The 22,743-nt window shown below is 34.2% G+C and overlaps 2 protein-coding genes across 3 annotated transcripts; one reads left to right on the top strand and one right to left on the bottom strand.

The window, feature by feature from the left end:
* Positions 1 to 2,937: 2,937 nt before the first annotated feature.
* Positions 2,938 to 13,582, top strand: LOC145634550 (phospholipid:diacylglycerol acyltransferase 1-like). Of its 2 annotated transcripts, none has more exons than XM_081685974.1 (8): positions 2,938 to 3,541; positions 7,235 to 7,457; positions 8,398 to 8,681; positions 10,269 to 10,596; positions 11,734 to 11,993; positions 12,326 to 12,817; positions 12,900 to 12,974; positions 13,143 to 13,582. In XM_081685974.1, exons 1-6 carry the CDS (start codon positions 3,099 to 3,101, stop codon positions 12,807 to 12,809), a joined length of 2,022 nt encoding a protein of 673 aa, XP_081542100.1. In that variant the 5' UTR covers positions 2,938 to 3,098; the 3' UTR covers positions 12,810 to 12,817; positions 12,900 to 12,974; positions 13,143 to 13,582. The 2 variants fall into 2 exon arrangements, with proteins under 2 accessions (XP_081542100.1, XP_081542099.1); XM_081685973.1 differs by having other exon boundaries at positions 13,140 to 13,581.
* A 6,829-nt stretch (positions 13,583 to 20,411) lies between these two features.
* On the bottom strand, positions 20,412 to 22,489 carry LOC145636643 (uncharacterized). The gene is made up of 3 exons (XM_081688208.1): positions 21,248 to 22,489; positions 20,984 to 21,166; positions 20,412 to 20,871 (listed from the first exon to the last, which is right to left on the bottom strand). The coding sequence occupies exons 1-3, from the start codon at positions 22,487 to 22,489 to the stop codon at positions 20,659 to 20,661; spliced, it is 1,638 nt and encodes a 545-aa protein (XP_081544334.1). The 3' UTR covers positions 20,412 to 20,658.
* Positions 22,490 to 22,743: the final 254 nt, after the last annotated feature.

Genomic DNA, 22,743 nt, shown 5'->3' on the forward strand with positions numbered 1-22,743 from the left:
AAATTATCTTTGGTAATCGACTATTTGTCTTATAATTTAATGGTGACATAAATGAGATTAATCTATTATTATAAGCCTAACTAGTAAATTAAATATAGTTATCTAAAGGCAAAATGACTAATTTATCCTTGAAAAATCAAATTTTCCTTTATTTTTTTAACAATTAAATTATTTTCAATTTTTTTAAAAAACAATTAACCACACTTTCCCCTAGCCACCATTGCCAGCCAACCGCCAGCCACCACTCATGCCCAGTGTCGATCCCCTTTCCCCGGCGCCGGCCGCCCCTAGACCCTCCGATGCCGCACGAACCACCCTTCCCCCTCCTTACCCCCACGAAACTCTAAAGCCCCAACATCAAAACACCCCGGGAAAACTTCCCAGGAGGTCACCCATCCCAAGACAACTCCCAGCCAAGCACGCTTAACTGTGGAGTATCTTATTATATGAGCTCCGTAAAAGGATGATGCACCTTGTTGATATGAGTAGTATATCTAATCCTTTTAAAACAATCATGAGGAGTATTACAGAACTGAATTGAATTGAATATTTTATGAGAGAAGAAAATTAAGAACTGAACTGAACTAAACTTATTGGAGCCGAACAGAACTGAAAATAAGCTAAAGAGAACAGACCCTTAGAGCACTCTCACTCATGGAAAAAAATATGTCCATGAGGAGAAATTCAAGGTAAAAACCCAAAAACATGTATCCCACTCATGGGCAAAAAAATAAATGTCCATGAGGAAAATCAGAAATGCCCAAGGCCATGATATTTTTGTAATGCTACAGTAACTTGTGTACCCACTAATTAAATATAAAAATAGCTATTTTGACCAAATTAACATATATAAAAACAAAAATAAAAATTATCAATGTTCACAATTTATTTTCATCTATAAGTAGACACCCATTTTGTTATATTTTTGTGCACTTCGAAAAATCACAATTTTCTACTTAATTTGTTATTATAAAATAATTTTACTTTTGTTGTGGGTTTATTTTAGCCCATGAGTGTGTGAGGACTTGTATAAAAAAAACTTCCATGAAAAAAGTGGAAAAGAGGAGTGAGAAAGTGGGTAGCGAGAGAATGACATTTTATTTTTTTTTTACCATGAATGAGAGTGGTCTTAGGGGTTGTTTGGTTGACAAATAAAAACATGGGAAGTTGGAAATCCTAGGAATTGAAATTCTTTGAAGTTGTTTGATTGACAAATTCATGGGAAGTAGAAATTCCCATGAATTTCCACTTCCCACAAAACGGGGGAAGTTAATTACCTAGGGGGACCTAGGTAAGTGGAACTTCCCATGGGAATTTCCACTTCCCTTAGTTAACCAAACACTTTTTAGAATTTCCTAGGAAGTTCAATTTCATGGGAAATCAATTTTCCAAGGAATTTGCAATTCCTACATTCAACCAAACGAGCCCTTAGTATTCAAAACTTTAATCGGAAAAGTCACATGTCTTCATCCTATTACATTTCTCTATCTTTTTTTATCTTTATTTCAAATGTCACATGTCTTACATTATTCTTTTTATTACACAAATCTATACTTAGTATTTAAAAACTATAACCAAGGAAAACACATGTCTCTATCCTATTACACTTCAATATATTTTTCTCTAATCCAAATGTCACATGTCTTCTTACATTATTATTTAATTTTTTATTACACTACATTTCTTTAATTCTTTCATTAAACTTATATGCTTCATCTTCATCTCCCCTCTTCGATTCAACCTTTTGCTTTTATTTCTCTCTTTAATTTTAACCCCTCCAGCCTTTTCTCTCTTTAATTTTAACCCCTCCCTTATTTAATTCCCATTTCAATTACAATTTCAAAAATTAAATTTCTTTAATCATATTTTTTATCACACATTATAGCCATAGTGGCTTATTGATATTTCCTAATTCATCTTTCAATGCAAATTTTTATGAATAACCCGTGCATTGTACGGGTCAGAAGGCTAGTTTTCTTTAATACGTTCACTAAACTTATATTTCATCTTCCTTGCACACTTCATCTTCATCTCCCCTTTTTCATTCAACTTTTTAGCGTCGTCTTCTCTCTTTAATGTTAGCCCCGACCACTTTCTTTATTTAACCCTCGTTTTCAAATAAAGTTCCAAAAATTATTACACATTATAACGGTGATGACTTTTTTGATTTTAAGTAGTTATACACCCATAATAACTTATTAATACTCCCTCAATCATCTCTGATCTCTCAATGTAATATTTCATGAACAATTTTTGCATTGTACGGGTTAGAAGACTAGTTTTCATATAATAAGAAAACTAATGTAACATCTTGCAATTGCGAAAACTTTATAATCAAAAGCCGATTAGATGAACACACACAATTAATTTATTTTTATTTATCTAATATATTCTTAAATAACATACACTACGTCACAGCGTCACTACCACATTCAAGATTGGATTACTAGGTGAAGGAGTAAACTAGAAGAACACGAATCAACTTCACATCTCTAGAATAAAACCACATTGCACTTTCCATGCAATTCCTTTTCCTTTTCCTTTTCCCCGACAACTCCCATCCAAACCAAAAAGACGAAAAGAAGTGTCTTCATAAAATCATAACCCAATAAAAAAAAATAAAAAAAACAAAGAAAAATAATCATACGACGTCAGCCCACCATAGATTACATGCATCAGCAATTATCAACCGTTAGATCTTGTAAGCTGTTTCCAGAACAACACTGCCATTTCCACGTGGCCATTTCTAATTCGCTGTAATGTGGGTCGGACCTTACTCTTTGAACAGTGGATCCCACTTTCTCTCACTTTTTAGTCTTTTCCTTTTTTGCCTAATAAAAAGTTAAATTTTCAAAAATAAAAAAAATATCCCAAAAAAAGAAAAACCAAAAAACTCTCTCATTTTCTCTCTCCTCTCTCCTCCATTGCCACCGGCAAACCAACCACCTTCTCCACCTCCAAATCCAGCAACGGTCATCCAATTTACCGTTGCTAATTCAAACATTCAAATATCTCAATCAATTATTCCAGCTCAATTTAATTTAATTTAGTGTGATTATCAAACTTTGTTGTCGGAATCGGAATCGGCGGAGTTTCCAATGCCGTTTCCACGGCGGAGGAAGGGTGCGTCCCCACCACCACCTCCGACAGAAGATTCCGGAACAATCGAGAAGGAGACAGAGGAGAACAAGAAGAGGAGAGAGAAAGAGGAGTTGTTTCGGAGGTCGAAGAAGAAATGGTCATGTATAGATAGTTGTTGTTGGGTTGTAGGAATGGTATGTTGTACATGGTGGTTTATGTTGTTCTTGTTCAATGCAATGCCGGCATCGTTTCCGCAATTCGTTACGGAAGCGATTACCGGGCCATTGTCTGATCCTCCTGGTGTTAAGTTACATAAAGAGGGTTTGAAGGCGAAGCATCCTGTTGTTTTTGTCCCCGGTATCGTTACCGGGGGTCTCGAGCTTTGGGAAGGTCACAATTGTGCTGATGGGTTGTTTCGAAAGCGTCTTTGGGGTGGTACTTTTGGTGAATTGTATAGAAGGTATAATTATATTCTTTCTATAACAAATGTTTTGATTGTTTTGTTTTGTCATGTTTGAATTGTACAATTGAAACTTGGTACGAAATGATGGGTTAGATTGCATATGCCACTGCTATAGAAGCAAAATTGGTCTGTTTTCGGTGTGATTAAAAATGGTAATTGGTAATTGTTTTAATAGGACTAATAGGAGTAGGGGTTTTGGTTTAGAAAGCGAATTTCGGAGTTTCTGACTTGATTAATGGAGTGAGTAGCGAATTTCGGAGTTTCTGACTTGAATGTCCTAGCTCATTTGGATGAGTGTATTGTTTGTGGTTTAACAAATGGGTGGCAATGAAATTTGGGTTTTTGATTGATGGAAGATAAACTTTTTTAGTTTCTATGGCATGTATTTGGCCTGTATATTGGCGTTTTCGTAGCTTTATCTCTTTGGTAGTTAACAAGTATATGGTGCAAGCTAGGTACGGTTTGTGTATGGGAGTTTCTAATACAAGTCTTCTGAAGATTACCTAAGCTACTGACTTTAATATTGAGGATGGACTGTTTTTTTTTGTTTTGATTTTTTTTTTTAAGTCTTGAAGAATCGAAGCATTGTGAGTTCTTTAGTTTTGTTCACCTTGTCAAAGTAGAGATTCGAGACTAGAGATGTGCACACGTAGTTTGTTGAGTTTTTCTATTTGGTAGATGTTAGAATATCATTCTACGGTAGCTTACAATTCCTGCCTCCTGGTTATTAAGCAGCTTTAAGAGATTAGAAGAGATGGGTAAATATTCTTTCTTTTTATCGATCTGTCTTGCTGCAGGTTAAATAAGGAAATGTTTTGGGTAAGGAGGTTGTTCCCATGATCACTAGGCACAATGAAGTTCATAGATTTAGGCTCGGTTCAAATCATCTTATTTAACAACTGTATGTTTATTTTAGAAATAGTCAGATTAGATAAAAATTTATTTGCATTTACTTGTCACTAAATATCGTTAATTCCTTAAATTAAAAATTGTTAAAATATATTTGGAAAGTACAGTTAATGTAGCCGACCCCACTTATGGGATTAATGCTTTGATTGATTTGGAAAGTACACAATAGTACGAATCTATTGGCATCTCATTTGATTAATTTTAATCTTAAGATTTGTGTACAATTAAGGTCAAAGTTAAGTTAATCTGTTAATCAAATTTTAGCAATTTAGGTGAAATGAACATAGCCTTATTCTTGGTGGCTGAACATCTGTGATTTGTGTCTACATATGTCCTCATCTGGCCATTCAACTAGTGCTTTCAGTCAAGGCGATAGATCATGTGAGAAGCCCATGCAACTATAAAAGTTCAATTAGGAAAGATGTTACTCTGTATTAAGTGAGGTTAAAGAGTCATCTGTATTCTGTAACTTTAGAAAATTACTTGAGCACGAGTTGATCTTGTTAAAATGCACTTTTGTGCTCTTTGATAACTTACTTTTGGAAGAGGAGCTATCTACCAGTTATTAGAATTTAAAATAATCAAAAAGAGTGATTGAGTTTGATCTTTCTTTTTTTACTTCTGCCTCTCAACACCCCTCCAAAATCATGATAAGCTCAGCTCAGGTGAGAGTTAAATTGTCAATCTTATCATTTCAGTTTATAACTTATGCAGACATTTATGCCTTGAAGCATTCTAAGTAATTCTATTGTATGCTTATATTGTCTGCTTAGTTCAGCATTGTAAGGGCTAACACAAGGCTACTATTAATTGTGTTAACCCTTCAAACCACTCTCTATCTCTCCCTAACTCTTCCCTTCTCACTCTCTCCTTCCCCTCTCTTAGGTTAACCCAGTCAATTAATACCTTCTCCTCTCCTTCCTTCCAATGCTTCCAAGCCCTAAACCTCACCACCACCATCGTTGTTCTCTCTCTCTCTCTCCCTCTCTGGTTTTGCGTTAATTCCATAGTATTGAACTATTAACCACCTTATTGTGCACAATGAGGGTTCATTGACTTTGTTACATGTGAAGTGGTCATTGTTTAGGGTGCTGATATTTTATGAAGGTGAAAAGATGTTTATTCTCATTCCAATTTTCTATTTCTTCGAAGTAGTTTTCACTTAGGTCAAAGATGTTACAATACCAAAAATAATCATTTATCAGGTAGTTATTGAAAGGTGCAAATGCTCACCTTTGAGAGGCCAAAATACAGACAAGTAATGAGCAAGTTTTGGAGAAGTAAAACATGATGACATCCCGACATGCCATTTTGAAGTGGTGTCAATATTGGGATATGTATGTGATCTATAGATGATTCGGTGAATGGGGATCTGTGGTTTGCTGAAGAAGGGTTTGATGTTACCTGGGATTAGATGACTGTTTGCAGTTTTCACCTTGCTATATTACTATGGGAAAGATAAGTTTAATATTTTAGATAGCATTGTAGGAGGGGAGGGGACAACAAAGGCACCAATGATAGAGGGGCTGAGGGGACTAGTAGCTGGCGGTAGCTAGCTTCTGTGGTTTAGGATCTTGTCTCATAATTATCCTATCTTGTGTCCTTACTACTAAATTTGACATCTCATCAGCAGGATATTAATTGGTTAGTGTTACTTGTAATTGTGAAGTCTTGGATGATGTGGAACGATAAGATTTAAAGTGATAGAAAACAAGTTGTAGAAATGTTAAATGGAATGGAAAATTCCTACCAGATTGGTGGCTGTCAAGGTGGCGGTTGTTGGCTGGGGGGTGGTGTGTGGGTTCGGGACTTTTGGGGGTGTTAGCGCCTTATTAGTTTTCATAACACTATAAAGGTTAAAGGGTTTTTTTTTTTTTTTATTTATTTTTTAATTTTTTAATTTTTAATTTTTTATTTTTTTTTATAAATTAGTTATACCAAACATCAGAGGTAAATGGTGTAAGTAATAAAGTATATGGTTGCATGGTTAAGTTCATTCAAACTTGGGTGTATATCTACCGTTAAAATCTTTGTCATCCAATTCTCTCACCCATACCTGCAAATTACATTCTTGGACTGCTGTAGTCTCATGTTCCAGCTCTTTATGACTTAGTATTACAAATTTACAAGTTAAGGTAACTGCTTTGATGTGCTCCACTTCAAGCACAAGAACATATTGTGTTTGTGGTTATTAGTAGAATATTGCTTGTCTTGACATCTACATATTGTGACAAATGTTGGCGGGGAAAAAACAAATATTGCTTACTCTTAAATTAGTGTCCAGGTTTGATTTCATATAATTGACCAAACTGAAAATTAGGGGAAATCAAAATGGATATATAGCTATTTATGCTTGCTGTAAATTCTTGGACACGTGTGCTGAGTGAGCTTCTTTGTTTGCCTAGCCACTTCCATGGCTTAACCATGGAGCAGCCATTGACATTCATGCACATTAAGTATTATACAGAATGCTTTCAAGCAAGGAGCGTAAAATCGTCTTGTAGAATCTTAGCCCGTAAAGTCATTGCGTCCGGTTTTCTAAAACATTCAAGCTCATATTTCCAATTGTGATTGCTTATGTACTAAGATTATCATTTTGTTTCAAGTTTTGATCGGAACTTAACAATTATTGCTTAACTCAATCAGTTCATACTTTTTTTCCTTCATATTTCAGTTATACCATTTTGCTTGATGTTATGAAATTAATCTATTATACTCTTTAACTCAATGGTTCTTTTCATTTATTTATGTTTTTTGTTATATTGTAATTTCTTTGGGCAGACCCCTTTGCTGGGTTGAGCACATGTCTCTGGATAATGAGACTGGACTTGATCCTGCTGGTGTAAGAGTCAGACCTGTCTCCGGTCTTGTGGCTGCCGATTATTTTGCTCCTGGCTATTTTGTGTGGGCTGTTTTGATTGCTAATCTGGCTCGAATAGGGTATGAGGAGAAAACAATGTATATGGCTGCATATGATTGGAGAATTGCATTCCAGAACACTGAGGTATATTTTTAAGCAATCATTCCTTATGACGCTGCAAATAGGGACTTACGCTTTGTTGTTGTTGGTGCTGTTGTTATTGTTGTTGTAGTAGTAGTAGTAGTAGTAATAGTAGTAGTGTTTGATTGTGGTGCTGCAGTGACTTCGTATTTATTTAATATGGATTCTGTCATATTTCAGAGTCATGAATTTTAGGATGTAAACTTAGAGGTCTTTATTACTTTATGTTGGGCATGTGTCATGTGTGTAATTTGATAAATTTTTTTGGAGAGCTAATATATTGTTACCTCTCGATTTAAGTATTTCATTTACAAGTATATATGGTGTTTTATCAATAGCTTTAAGGAATGTATATGTGTTTTATTAGAATGAAAGTCTGGATTGACCCGATTTGGAATTCTTAGTCTTTAGAATGAAAGTCTAGTTTGACCTGATAGGCTGATATTTTGGAGGGAATAATAGACAATTGAAGATCTTCAATAATAAGAAAATGGAAAGAAGTTTTGGCACTAATCTTTCTAATTTTGTCGGATTTCAACAAGAATAATCAATAATGTGATAAAACGTATAGTAAGGAAGAGTCTAATTTTCATATCTGTGGATTGTAATTTTGTATGAAATTTTAATTGCATTTTTGATGGGACATGGGAGTGCCAATTAGGGAGTACCAATTAGTATTTTGAGATGTATAGAATATAGGTTTTGTATTAGATGTGCTATAATTCTGTTTGATGTATAGAAATGTATCTAGCTGTTATGTAGATCTATGGCTTAGCTTGGTATGAATCCGTATCATATTGAACCTTTTAATATTAGACTAAATTGAGATCTAGAGGCACTTGTGTATGTATTGCGGCTCGAACTAGCTCTTAACCCACATGACAAAAACTGATCATGCTTCTTGTTTAAATGTGTTTTACTTTTCTTCGATGAATATCATCAGGTAAGGGATCAAACTCTTAGCAGGATGAAAAGTAATATAGAACTTATGGTTGCAACAAATGGAGGGAACAAGGTGGTTGTCATTCCACATTCCATGGGTGCTTTGTACTTTTTACACTTTATGAAATGGGTTGAGGCACCAGCCCCAATGGGTGGTGGGGGTGGATCTGATTGGTGTGCTAAACATATCAAAGCGATAATGAATATTGGTGGACCATTTCTAGGTGTTCCCAAAGCTGTTTCTGGACTATTCTCGGCTGAAGCCAAGGATATCGCTGTAGCCAGGTCTCGTTTCTTATCTTTCTTGTTTCCTAATGTAATTAGTGCTACATAAAAGGTGAATGATTTCCATATGGAGTTGCGTATATAAATATAATATATCATATACTTTTGTTATATATATATATATATTCGATCTTGCTAACGAGCGCTCGGGGCGTTAGATAAGGATAAATTATATTGGTTGAAATGGTATTAAGTTGGGAATTCATGACAAAATCACGCGTCGTTCAGTGTAATTAATGTTAATTTTACTCTATTATTTGCACTTTAATTCTCTTATCTAATGGTCCGGGGGCGCTCTCTTATCTAATTTTACTCTAATGTTAATTTTACTCTAATATTTGCATCAAGACCCTTGGCATGCATTTTAAGAAAGAAGGTAAACAGACAATTTAGCTAAGGTGAGTTAAGGAACAGTAACCTAATCCTTCCCTATTACTGAGGTTTAATTTGCCCATCTACGTCCTCCATTCCCCTCTTAAAAATGCATGCCAAGGAGACATGTGTGATCATAAAAAACGGAATCCAATATTTACTTGATCAGATTTGGTTATCACGTAAGTAGTTGATGTTACATAATCATTGACACTGTTCAAGCACAAAAGAAGTTTTTTTAATGTTGACCACATAGATTATAAAGTGTGTTTGATAAAAAAAATTTAGTACCCGTCATCTTATTTATTGGAGGATAAAATACATTTGTTGAAGTGGATAATTTGGGTATATAGGTTTAAAACAAAGAGATAAAGAGTTGCACATAATAAACACTTTACGAGTATTGCAGAAGGTTGCTAGGTTTCTGGACACTGCCTTGGAGCTGGAATTGGCTTGTGATTATAAATAAATTAAAGAGATTGTGATATGACGGGGAGATGGGGGGATGCATCCACATTATCTTTTATCGTATTCATGAATTTCTGTCTTGTTATTAGGGTTATGAGCTAGTCATTAGCTGGGCATACTACTGATGCTAGTGCATTATTAAGTTTGAAATTTGATAGGATTGGATATGGTGTAGGCTAAAAGGTGTCATTAATTTTTCCTACTAAATGAGTAATTGGATATTTTAACTATTTTTATTAGTATCTCCTCAATCAATTAAAAGAAAAAGGAAGAGAAATAGATTTATAGGAAAGGAATAATGCCTGATCCTATAGGTACTTTGTGAATATTGACTTATTTCCTACTTATGGTGTAGGCTAAGGGGTGTCATTAATGTTTCCTTCTTAAATGAGTAATTGGATATTTTAACTATTTTTATTAGTATCTCCTCAATTAATTAAAAGAAAAAGGAAGAGAAATAGATTTGTAGGAAAGGAATAATGCCTGATCCTATAGATACTTTGTGAATATTGACTTATTTACCACTCAGCTAACGGATGAGATAGAAGTCATCAGTATAAATTACCCTAAGTCAATGTGAACATATCAAATATAACATGGATTTCTGCAATCAACCAAGTTTTCTGAAATGTTGTGGACAGAGTCTTTGCACATGCAATTGGTGCTTTCATTACATCAGTAGTTTTGGATAAAATTTTATAGATTCGGCTATTCTGATTAATGGCAAAATAACTCATCATGGTATAGGTCTGTTGCACCTTCTGTTCTGGATAAGGATGTTTTCGGTCTCCAAACATTGCTGCATGTAATGAGGATGACACGTACATGGGATACAACCATGTCCATGATACCAAAAGGCGGGGACACCATCTGGGGTAATCTTGATTGGTCACCGGAAGATGGGTACAATTGTACTTTGAAGAAGCAGAGGATTAATGATACACACACTGCTGGAAAGAATGGAAATGGGTGCCTGGATTCATCAGGAAAAGGTGCGCATTTTGGAAGAATAATATCATTTGGAAAGGATGTAGCTGAGGCCCCTTCCTCAACGATTGAGAGAATGGACTTTAGGGTAAATTTTTCTGCCTTGCTTCACATTAATACCTTTCCACAGAAGATAAAAATCACTATTCAATATTATTTTCTTGTGTCAAAAAGTAGAGACTTGTACCATTTAACCTGTTTACATATTAGCTTATGAGTGATTCATGTTTGGGTATGTTTTCTCCCCCTATGGTACGGTTATTATTGCTGCAGTTTTTCTAACAAGATTAGGGAGGTAAATGAGGACTCGAATATACATGGATATATTTGTATACTAAATAACACACGTTAGCATCTCTTGAGCTATGTATTTGATGTGCATTGACAATTTGACTTGGATTGACACCAAATAGAGTTGCCAAACTATCATTACAATACAGGAAATCTGACTTTTTAGAAATTGTTAATTTTTACTCTGGTAAATGGAGCCAGTGGATGATTTTCTCATATAACCAAGCAAGTATGGGTGATGCTACAAAGTTGTATATTTGAATTTGTTAATAATATCAAGGCTTACAATTGGAGTTAAAATGTGATGATAGGGGCAGTGCTCGATGTATGGAGATTCTACTAGGAATATTGTCGGTAAGTATTATACCAATGTTGGTCATTGAAATTGTATTGGATAGTTTACCTTTTATGTTGTGGGTAAGGATATGATATTAGCTATGCAAAATTTACTATTTCATCAAATGGACGACAGGCAAATTGTAACCTAACATGAAGTTCAAAATAGAATATGGTAAAATGTAAAAATTTTAACTTCAAAGTTTTCATATTACCTGCTTTAAGGAGTCACTGTGCTTTAATAGGCACCTTTATATTTTTAGCTATTTTCTTTGGATGGGCGGGTGTTTGGGAGTTTAACCAAATGAGTTTTATTTTTTATCGTTTATCCTGGATGGCAGTCCAAACTTTTGCCTTCCACCTTATTTAACAATTATTGGCATCATCCTTCATAATATTTTGGTTGCAAAATACTTCAAAAGTTTGTTCAGTAGTTTATGAACTGAATATGATTGATGTTTGATCTGTTTGCTGGCTTGCTGCTAATCTGATGTCCTCTCTCTCTTCATATCCTTGACATCATGCTCCAATGCCCCCCAGCCCAAGGTACTGTGACATGCCAGTATTGAGTGCCTCACATTTTCTATTGTTTGTACAGGGTGCCGCTAAAGGCAACAACCTTGCTAATGCAACCTGCCAAGATGTATGGACAGAGTACCATGACATGGGCATTCCTGGCATCAAAGCCATTGCAGATTATAAAGTATACACAGCTGGATCAATATTAGATCTACTTCATTACGTGGCTCCAAAAATGATGAAACGTGGTGATGCTCACTACTCATATGGCATAGCTGATGATTTGGATGACCCAAAATACAACCATTATAAATATTGGTCAAATCCATTAGAAACCAGGTGGGTTGTTAGGTTTCAATGTTGTCAGAATTTTAAAATCAGAATGATGTTTAACCGCTAACCTATATCTACTCGCTTTGGTTTCATATTCATCATGAACCAAGATTATACTTTATGATGACTTTGAACTCAAAATAGAATATTTCTCTTAGTTAAAATAATTCACTGCCTTCTTGAAAATGCAAAAGGTTCTCATTTTAATTTAATTGATTTGGATGAATTTGTAAAATCTTTCATCTTGTTTCTGGTTGGTTGTGGGAGGGAGGTGGGATGGTTAGAAGTTGTTGAAAATTTTCTCTTTTTTGATTTATGCTTCCTGATTTACAATGCAGGTTGCCAAATGCCCCAGATATTGAGATTTTTTCTTTGTACGGAGTCGGAATTCCTACTGAGAGAGCCTATGTTTACAAGATGAGTGCAACCGCAGATTGTTACATTCCTTTTCAGATTGATACCATGGCCGATGGGTCAGATGAGTGCTCTTGTCTCAAGGGAGGGGTTTACAATGTTAATGGAGATGAAACAGTTCCTGTTTTAAGTGCTGGTTATATGTGTGCTAAAGGTTGGAAAGGAAAAACACGTTTTAACCCCTCTGGAATGCGGACTTTTATCAGGGAGTATGATCATGCTCCTCCAGCTAATCTTTTAGAGGGTAGAGGCACCCAAAGTGGTGCGCATGTTGATATTATGGGGAATTTTGCGTTGATTGAAGATGTTATTCGAGTAGCAGCAGGTGCTTCAGGAGAGGATTTAGGAGGAAATCGTGTATATTCTGATATTTTTGAATGGTCTGAAAGAATTGACTTAAAGCTATAGCCAACAAGGTTAGTACGCTGGAATTTCTGTACTTAATGTTAATGTTGGTTCCTTTTGCTGTTCTTCCGTTTGACTCTTGAATAATTTCAGGGTATAAGTCCTTTTTAGAAGGATACAATTGCAGAAAGATGATAGATATCAGAGCTGCAGACTGCAGAATATCTGGTATCTAATATCTATCCCTCTTAATATGATTACATATTTCGTCCATAATATTCACATTTTCAGTTCTTATATAACTTTTCAAGCGTTCTTCAGTGTTTTTGAAGCTTAGACCTTGTAGTTGCTACCATATACACATTAATTGATTTCCTATCTTCTTTGTTACAGCAGTGGCATTCTACTAGGTTGCCTTAGGGATTTCAGTTTTTGGTTTGCTGATTCAAAACAAATATGAGACGTGTATCAGCCATCGAACACGGAAATTAGCAACCCAGATAACAAGTGATCTTTTGCTTTGCTTGCGCTCTTCGTGTTATGTTATGGCTAGAATTTAGATATTCAATTCATTGTGTACAGAAGTTAATTTTTAAATATAAGGGGCAGCTTTTCGTCCCCTGTTATCAATAGGTTTTGGGTGTTGTGAAACCTAGGTCTATTGACAATTTTGTTGTTTTCTTTGATAAGAAAACCAAATGTAGATTTTATTTTTGGATAGCAATTTTATAATTTAGGTGGTAAGTTTGCAGAATATCAATGTTGTAAATGTTAAAATCTTGTCCAAGTGTAAACTAACTCTTTAAGTCCATTCAAACGGTTGTTACGAAGTATTGATAATTTGATATAATTAATATGGTCAAATGTTATTAGTAAATATTTGTTAACAACCGATTTAATCACCCTTAAACCAATGTCTCCTCAGTGAACCACCAGATGCAGATTGGCAAAGCCGGGAGTGTCGGTTTCGGTTGGACCGTAACCATGCTATTCAATGGCTTCTACAAGATACGTAGTACTCCCCTTGTATATATGGAATGAGTAGCTTATTCTAATTTTTTATGCATAAACAGAGATTATAAAGTCAAAAGTGTTAAAGCTTAAAGGACTTGTATACGTGCCAAAAAATTCATGGATCGAATCATAATTACAATGCATTTTAAAAACTAATAAATCCAAGACATGTTTAAATAGTTAAGCATTGAAGAATATAGTCAGGTTTCATTCCCTTGTCCACAACTGTAGATCGAGATGAGAGAAGGAATTGATTTGATCTTCTGAGCAGTAAAAGAGTTGGCTTATGTTTCTCTTCTGTTTAAGCTTCCATTACCATAAACAACTAAAAACTAAATTCTACTTACTCATCCGGAATTAGTTGTCACAAAGTTTTCATGATGATTTTAATTTTAGAATAGCTGGATCATTTTTATTTACTTCCCATCACTTAGTTCAGCATATTCGCAAATCTAATCATAAATCAAAACTATATTACGGATAAGTGATAATTTTTTCCGAACATCCTAGAATTATTTATGAACATAAAGAGTATTAGAGGCCGAAACACGCCCAAAACACTAAAACAGAATCAACAAGAATCCCAAGAAATTGGACAAGAATGATGAAATTCCATATTAATTACAGCCGGCCATAATATAATCAGAAAGAAAGCAGAATTAAGCATACATATGATTAAAATAAATTAGTACCTTTTTCAAAAAAAATAAAATAAATTAGTACCTTAATTGGGTGGTAAAAGATAGTTATTGCCTTATTGGTTATCCACAAATTATATGTGAAATTAGTTATTGGTTGAGTGAATATCTACTGGCTCACATTCAAGGATGTTGGGGAGTTCTTTCAAAAAAAAAAAAAAGAAAAAAGAAAAAGTTGTTGGTGAGTATTTTTGATACACCCAACTAGCCAATTAGCTTGCGTGCTCAAGCCATAACGTTTTTTTTTTTTTTTGTCATATTTTCATTATCCAAACAAAAACGAAAGATCAATCAACAGGAAACCGATTCAAAGTCACCCTGTCCAATGGTATACAGATTACAGAAAGAAGTTTTTTTTTTTTTTTTTTTTTTTTTTTTTTTTTTTTTTTTTAATTTAAATATTAAATCATCCCGTCTAATGGTCTAGTTAACTAAATGTAACAAACTATGAGTTTTGATCTAGGCAAATTTGTAAAAAAAAAAAAACCTTTTAAAATCACCATTTTGCAAAAGAAATACTTTTAAAAGCTTTGTTGTAAAAGAAAACCCGAAGTTGAAATATTTTTGTTTAAAACAACCTAGTCCCACTAATTCACTTAATTAATCTCTAATTTCTTCTAATCAACTTCTAATTCTTATTTTAGTACATAATAATTAAATTAATTTATAGATTTAAAAAAAAAAAAAGAAAAAAAAAGAACCCCCACCACCAGCCAGCCACCCCTCCCTCTCCCTTTCTCCTTCCCTCGGCAGCAGCCCTCCTCCCCCAATTGAGCCGCCGCCTTGCCCCCTACCGCCGGCAACCCACCTCCCTTTCCCCCTTACACCCTCCTTTCTTCTTCATCTTCTTCATCAATTTCCTCCAAAAATTCCCAATTTCATCTTTCTCTCTCCTAGCTCAATCAAGGTTAGCAATGGCTTCTCCCTCTCAATTTCCCTAAATTATCTCACAAAACCCTAATTTATCAATTGAAGACTTGAATTTCACCTCAAATTTCACCTCAAATTTCACTCTCATCCTTCCACTGCCATGTTCGCCAAGATAATTGTACTCGACCTGCAATTCGTGGTCGCATTGAGTTGATGTTTCTGGGGCGTGGGTTTTTTCATGGTGGGCTGGCGATGGGAGTAAGGCGGTTTTCTTGGTGGTGGTTGATGACGGGAGTACGCTAGTTGATGGTAGGTTGTGGCTGGGGTGGTTTTTGCGGTTGGCTTATTGGATTGGGGCAACAATTCTGGTGGCTTAATATAGGTGGTGGGGGCTGATGTCGTGGGAGGGGGAAAGGGAGTGGGTGGTTGGTGGTGGTGGGGATGGTGGTTTTGGGTTTTTTTATTTTTTATTTATAAACTAATGTTATTATTAAATAGAGTTAAAGGATAATTAGAAGTAATTCGTACTTAATTAGGTGAATCAGAGGTACCAGGTTGTGTTCAACAAAAATTAGGTGTGTTTGGGTTTTCTTTTACAACAAAGCTTTTAAAAGGTTTTCTTTTGCAAAATGACGCTTTTAAAAGGTTTTTTTTGACAAATTTGCCTTTACAACTTGTAGCCACTCGCCACTCAAAAGTCTCCTACAAAAAAAAAAAAAAAAAAAAAAAAAAAAAAAAAATTACAATCAACAATTTCCAAATCCTGTTTAAATTCTTTTTATGTCAAAAGAGAAGGAAACCTAGAAAAAAAATAAAAAAAAATAAAAAAAGGTTTGAATAATCGTATGTTAATCTATAGAATTAATTACATAGCTTAGGGCTTGTTTGGCAGTATTTTTTGTTTTTAGTTTCCTATTTTTTTGAAAACTAAAAACCAAAAACAGGAAACAAGAAAATAGTGTTTCCACTTTTCAGTCGTAAGTTTTCAAAATTATCATGATTTTAATAAAGTCTAAATATTTTTTGGCTCATTATGTCACATATACAATATACTTTTAAAAAACAAAAAAACCAAAAAAAAGAAAACCAAACGAACCCTTAATTAATATTTTCTCTGATTTTTTAGTTGACATTTTTCTGTTACTCCATATCATGCTTGACAGCACATGTTTTTAATGCTTTATAACTCTAATTATCAATATTGTAAAATTATAAAAAGTGAATATTAATAAAATATACATCAAGACGATTTAAACAAGATCCCACATGATTATATTTTATTGTATCTATCAATCACAAAAGTGAGTTAAAGTGTAGTGTGTGAATATTGTAAAAGTCAAACGGTGTCAACTAAAAAACGGAAGAAGTATAATACAAGGAGATTGCTACGAGCCTACAAGGCTACAACGCTACGAAATATATATTTGTAGAATTGTAGAATTAATAACAAAGAAGAATAAGATAATATTGTAGACAAAGAGATATTATGATTTGTTGTGTGAGAACAAAGAGATATTATTTGCCTATAAATAATAATATTGAGAAGATAATATGATATCAAGTGAGATAATAATGTTAATATTTGTTGGTTCAAATAATTAGTGGTTATTGTTTCCTAATCCTAATCCTTATGTAGTTTGTAGAATTCTACCTAAATATTATCTTGTACCTTTGATCATATATAAATACTTGATACATGTTAAATTAATCTCCATTAGATCATTAATTAAAGCTAAGCTAAAAGTTTAGTTTTGGTTAAAAAAAAAAGTAATCAATGGCAAGTGAATCAAGTTCCATTGAAGGGCTTCCTACGGACATACTCTCGCAAATACTAGTACGGCTTCCGAACATAAAGTGGTTATGTCGCGCAAAACTCGTGTGTAAGTCATGGTTTACCCTCATATCATCTTCGGAATTCATCGATCTTTATAATCTCCGCCATAAGAACAATTCTCTCCTGGTATTTACCAAACACGATCGTAAGCTTTACGGAGTCCAAGTCAATGACAACCACGTTTCGAAGGCGGAGAAAATTGAGCTTCCTCGATACCTAAATAATCGGGGAATCACTAAGATTGTTGCTTCATGCCATGACTTGTTACTTTGCATCTTTGCCTACTCTACTTTGATCTTGCTAAATCCATTAACTAGTCATTATCATATTATTCCTAGGACCGATAATCTTAGGAACGATTCAATTATTCGTTCACTCCTAAAACCCAATTATGATGAGGACTATTGTTTCGATATTGGACTCGGATATGATCATATTAAAGATGACTACAAAGTCGTGATTTTCCAGTGTGGTTCTTTGTTTCCTATTAACGATATTTTAATATACAGCATAAGAGATGGGTCATGGGAAGATGAGTGCTATTTTAAGAATGATTACGTACAGTCAAGTAATATTATTGATAAACCCGAGGTTTGTTTGTTGTATTTTATATATCAACGCAAAAGAATTGTAACGTTTAATGTTTGCGACGGGAACTGGAATGTAATTCCGGCACCCAGCGTCGAAAGTGACATAAATCATATAGGGGTTTTGAATGGTTGCTTGAGTGTCCTTGAGGGAGGAACCAAGGTATGGGTGGTGAAAGAGTACACTGTTTTAAAATCATGGGTTGTTAGATCATGGGTTCTATTATTAAGTGTTTCGGACTTGTATCCAATTAGGGCTTCGTTAGCCTCTACTCCTTTGGCAATATCAACTGATAACAACGAAATTCTACTGCATTTCAAGGACGAGGACCAATGGATGTTCAGCTGTGTATGGTATAATTTCAAAGAGAAAACGACTAGAAAAGTTCAAATTAGTCCATCGGATAAATACATTTCACTCAAGAGTACATTTCCTATTACGGATATTAGTAAATTTAATTAAAAAAAAAAAGGTACGTATTTGATTTAACTATTTAATTTGTTGAACCCTATATCAACATTATTGTTGTATTTATACCAATTCATTCATAGTTGGTTTTTGGATAAGTCATACGTGTCTGATATAACCTCTTATGTATTTATGATAGTAGTATACTATATGTTGATATACTGTTATATAGAGTAACTCATCATGCAATGTAACATACCTTTATAGTTTATAGTGTGTCACAAATTATTATCTCATTGTTATAATTTTTTTTTTCGCTCTTATGCAGATTAATTGGAGACGGTGGTAACGAAGTCATGAAGATGATGAGATTATTAATTACAATCGCATTCAATTATATACCTTTTACGTAATTTGAAAGTTAATAATTTTTTCGAAATTTTGAAACACTAAAACATATTGATATAGTTTCAAGTAATTTAAATTTTTATTTAGCATAAAATATAAATATATGTATGGTACTATGGTAGTATCAATTAAGTATTTGTTGGTGTTGCTTCAAACACATCTTTTATTTCATTGATCGATTTCAATTTTATAAGCTAAGGAAATCGATCGAGTTTATGTTGTGAGAGGGTCCTTGACCATGCAATAATTCCTCATAGGTGAGGCCGTGAGGGTTAAAGTTTTAAACAAGGTTGAATCCAGATGTTGTGTTGTGTATCAAGTTATTGGTTCAACTAACATGCATTATGTAATCTATGCTGATACCATTGAGCTAAAACAATTCTATGAATCATATGCAACCAACACATTTTGTTGTTGATCGATTTCATACGGTGTTTCAACTTAGGAATACCCCTCGTGAGGAGGGCAACTTAATGATTTGTTATCTTACCATTTAAAAAAAAGGTGTTTTTTAGAAAATAACATTATAAAATAGTAATTTTTTTTTTATTATAACACCACAAAATTTCAAACTTTTTATTATAACACCACAAAAAAATCCATAAATTGGATTTCACCGCCACTTAACGGTTCCTTGGATAGAATCAGGTACACGTGTAAGTTGTTTATAGGTTTAAAAAAAAGAAAAAAAAATCTAAACCCTAACTCAGCCACCAATACCACCAATAATTATCCGACGCATTAGGTATTTCCTTTGTGAGGAGGGTTTCCTAATGTTTTTTTTCCCTTACCATTGTAAAAAAAAAAATGATAAAAAAATAAAAGTAGGCAACCTTCATACACGCAAAGCTATAAAGGCTAAAAACTCAATATTAAATCACGGAAAATTACTACTTCCTCCGTTCTTTTTTTATTGCACCATAGGAGCTTAGCACAATATTTTTGGTAGTGAAAAAAATGATGAGAGAGAAAGGTAAAAATACAAGATTGTCCATGTGATGGTATACATAAACAAAAAAACAAGTGTGAAAAAGTAAGGGTATATTTGGTATTTATAGTGTGAACACAAATATTTCTTTTCCTAAAATAGAAAAGGTGCAATATTTGTGATATTTCCTTAAAAGGTAAGTATAATTTAATAGTCTTATTGAAATAAAAATTGGCACAACATACGAGTAGTATTAAGTCATAAACTCATAAAAATGATTTTTTTTTTAACCATATGTAGACAGTATTAGGAAACAATATGTTGACACAAGAGCACAAGCTAATCTAAAGAAGTTGAATGCTAATCGCGGACAAGAGTTGGATATCACAATAGAAAACAGAAAGCAATTAGGTAAAATTCCCTTTCACCAATTACTTACTCATATTTTCAACGAATTTTGTGAAAAGCTAAACTAAATTGTTTTCATTGCTTTTACTAGATTATATAAAAAGAGTTGTGATGGCTCCTCAAATTGTTTCGCCAATATGGAGTTCTCGGCATCTTGAGGTACACACTCTTAAATTACAAAGAAAGATTTTGAAGAATGAAAATGTTATGAAAGTAAGCTTAGATTGAAGGAAATGGAGAGAAATGAAGAGATGGTGAATCTTTCATTTAGATAACAAATGAGGAAGGAAGGGAATTGGAGGGGAGAGAAATGGAGGGGGATTAAATTGTAGGAAATTAATCCCTCCAACAATGGAGAGATTTGGAAGGACAACTCACCATTGTTCCCTCCCCTCCTCTTCTCCTCCCTCCCCCTTCTTTTCCTTCCCCTTTCTTTATTCATGGCAGATTACACTGTCTTGTGCTCGTGACATAACGTTGAAGGAATCTCACAATCATTATTTTTCCTCTCTATATAGTACTGCAGTACAGAAGAATATACAACACAACCATTAAATAGGTTGTCCAAGCTTATGAATACACAATATAACTTCCTTTGATGATCAAATAATACCAAAGTTAATATTTGTAACTGAGATGCAGAAGAATATGCAGTACAACCATTTAGCAGTTTACAAACAGCCTAGTCACTTAAAAATAGTAAATCAGTAATCAAACTACAATCTAATTTCCAATAAGAAAATCACGATACAGCTTTCAAGGACTAGAGCGCCACAGAAATTTGAAACAGGGATTGATTTCATGTGTATCATACATCTCCAGCAAAGTCCCTAGATTTCCTTTAATGTCTTCAGTTCCTCCCTTCTTGTAAACTTGATAGTTTTCTACGTTATGCCACCAGAATTTATTGCAGAAACGATTAGTGCAGCATGCATCTCTGGAAAGTGTTTCTAACCTATCATACAAGTACTGCAAATCAAAGAAAAAACAGAATAACTCTGCTGATTAGTCTTATTCCATAAAAGATGCAGCTTTAACTAGTGCATAACCTTAAACAGAAATTAACACTGAATAAAAGTACCTTAATGGTATTATAAGAGTAACCAGCTGTAGTTAAGGTAGTCGGATGGGTGCTCCAAACTAGGCCATCCACAAGAGCTGCAGAATATAGCGTGTTGGCATATTGCATCTCCAAATTTATGTGGATATTGTTCAGTTGAGAAGTTTGCATTTTTGGTCCAAAGTCATCTAGAACAAACTCAGCCTAGCAAAATCAAACAAAAATCACAATAAGGAAACAGTACATGAGCAAAGATATTAAAAGTCAGAAATTTGAAGTACCCACCATATGCAAGAATACACCGAAACGCAGATTAATTTTGTGCTCCCCTAAGCCTATCTGATGCAGAAATTCACTTAAGCTGATGAACCACGACGTGTTAATTTCGCTAATATCAAACCAATTATAAGTGATAGAGCAGGTAGACGGTACTTGTTGTTGCAGAAAAGTTGGGAACTTCCCTGTCCAATGCAACTGCCTTAGGTTGGGGCAGTTGACTTTCAAATTTGCACAACCATCACCAGAAAATTTGAATTTTCTCAAACTAGGACATTCAACAGTAATGTCGTTGAGAAATGAAAACACTGTTAAACGCAACTCCCTCAGATTAAGATTAGCTGCTTTGAACGAGTCTCCAAATTCTCCAATTGCTTGAATTTTTGCAGTCTCAATATCTGGAAAAGCAGCTGTAAAATCTTGAAACAGAGGAGTGGAACCAGATAAGGAGAGATTCCTGATACTTTTTCTAGCATTTGAACTGAATAAACACCTGGTATAGAAACTAGTATAATGAAAGGTTTTCAGATTATTACAATCCCTCAGGTCAACAACTTTCAATGCATGAAGATACTTTATTTGGACTGAAGCTTCCTTTAACATATGAAAAACTGAAAGCTTAAAAGTTTCCATTAGAAAGGTACAGTATTCAAACTCTATGAAATCAACTTTGGGACAACAACATGCCAAATTGTTGATCACTTCATTGTCCAGTGTAACATATGAAAATATCAGACGTCGCAAGGAAGTACACAGCCTGGGCCTCACATTGCCAGCTGACAACAAACGGCAATTATTTAAAGTAAGAGATTGCAACCATCGAGACTCTAATAGATTGGAGTACGAAAAAAGGTTGTCATTCACTCTTGAAGAGTCAAAGGTTTGCACTGTAATGATCAGGTTCTCAGCCTTAATTTGGCTGAGCAAGGCTATCATACTATCAATACGAGAATCGTCAGCAACAGTTAAAGCCAAATTTATTTTGAGAGTTTCGACAGGTAAATTCTTCATTTTCTGCAACTCACTTGTTGCATATGAAGAAAAAATGTCCCTCAATTCACGGTATTGCCCACGTCCAACAGATAATGAAAACTCATAATAGTCGATACCTTTTGTTTTTATGATTTTGTATGCTCTCAATATCTCTCTCCAAGTCTTTGATAAACTGGCAGTTAAGGCTGCATCTTTTATAGACAGTTTTTCTAAAATACAGTAAACAACATCCACGGGTAATTCCGATATTCGGTCCATAGGTTATGATGCTGCAATTAAGAGAGAAAATTCAAGTCAAAAATTCAGAATTCAACGTACAATTATTGTTACAAAAAATAGGGTTTTGTCATAGGTATTCTAATTACTATGCATTTCAAAAAATATTGCATCAAAAACAGAGAAAGAACTGAGATTTGCTATCAACAAACGATCAGGATATACTTCTAATATCAAATTGGCAAAGAAACCCAAGCAAAATCAGTGTTTAATAGACATACTTATATGAGTTTTAT

The sequence above is a fragment of the Chenopodium album genome, chromosome 6 (assembly GCF_948465745.1).
Source record: "Chenopodium album chromosome 6, dcCheAlbu1.1, whole genome shotgun sequence".
NCBI classification, from domain to species: Eukaryota; Viridiplantae; Streptophyta; class Magnoliopsida; order Caryophyllales; family Amaranthaceae; genus Chenopodium; species Chenopodium album.

Bases quoted from the DNA above. Each gene is read 5' to 3' on its own strand.
- LOC145636643 (XM_081688208.1), bottom strand. From the start codon at position 22,489: ATGGACCGAATATCGGAATTACCCGTGGATGTTGTTTACTGTATTTTA. The intron at 21,167-21,247 runs GTGGGTACTTCA...TGATTTTGCTAG, and splicing joins TCGGTGTATTCTTGCATATG to GCTGAGTTTGTTCTAGATGA. The intron at 20,872-20,983 runs GTACTTTTATTC...TTTGATTTGCAG, and splicing joins ACTCTTATAATACCATTAAG to TACTTGTATGATAGGTTAGA.
- LOC145634550 (XM_081685974.1), top strand. From the start codon at position 3,099: ATGCCGTTTCCACGGCGGAGGAAGGGTGCGTCCCCACCACCACCTCCG. The intron at 7,458-8,397 runs GTATATTTTTAA...GAATATCATCAG, and splicing joins TTGCATTCCAGAACACTGAG to GTAAGGGATCAAACTCTTAG. The intron at 11,994-12,325 runs GTGGGTTGTTAG...TTTACAATGCAG, and splicing joins TCAAATCCATTAGAAACCAG to GTTGCCAAATGCCCCAGATA.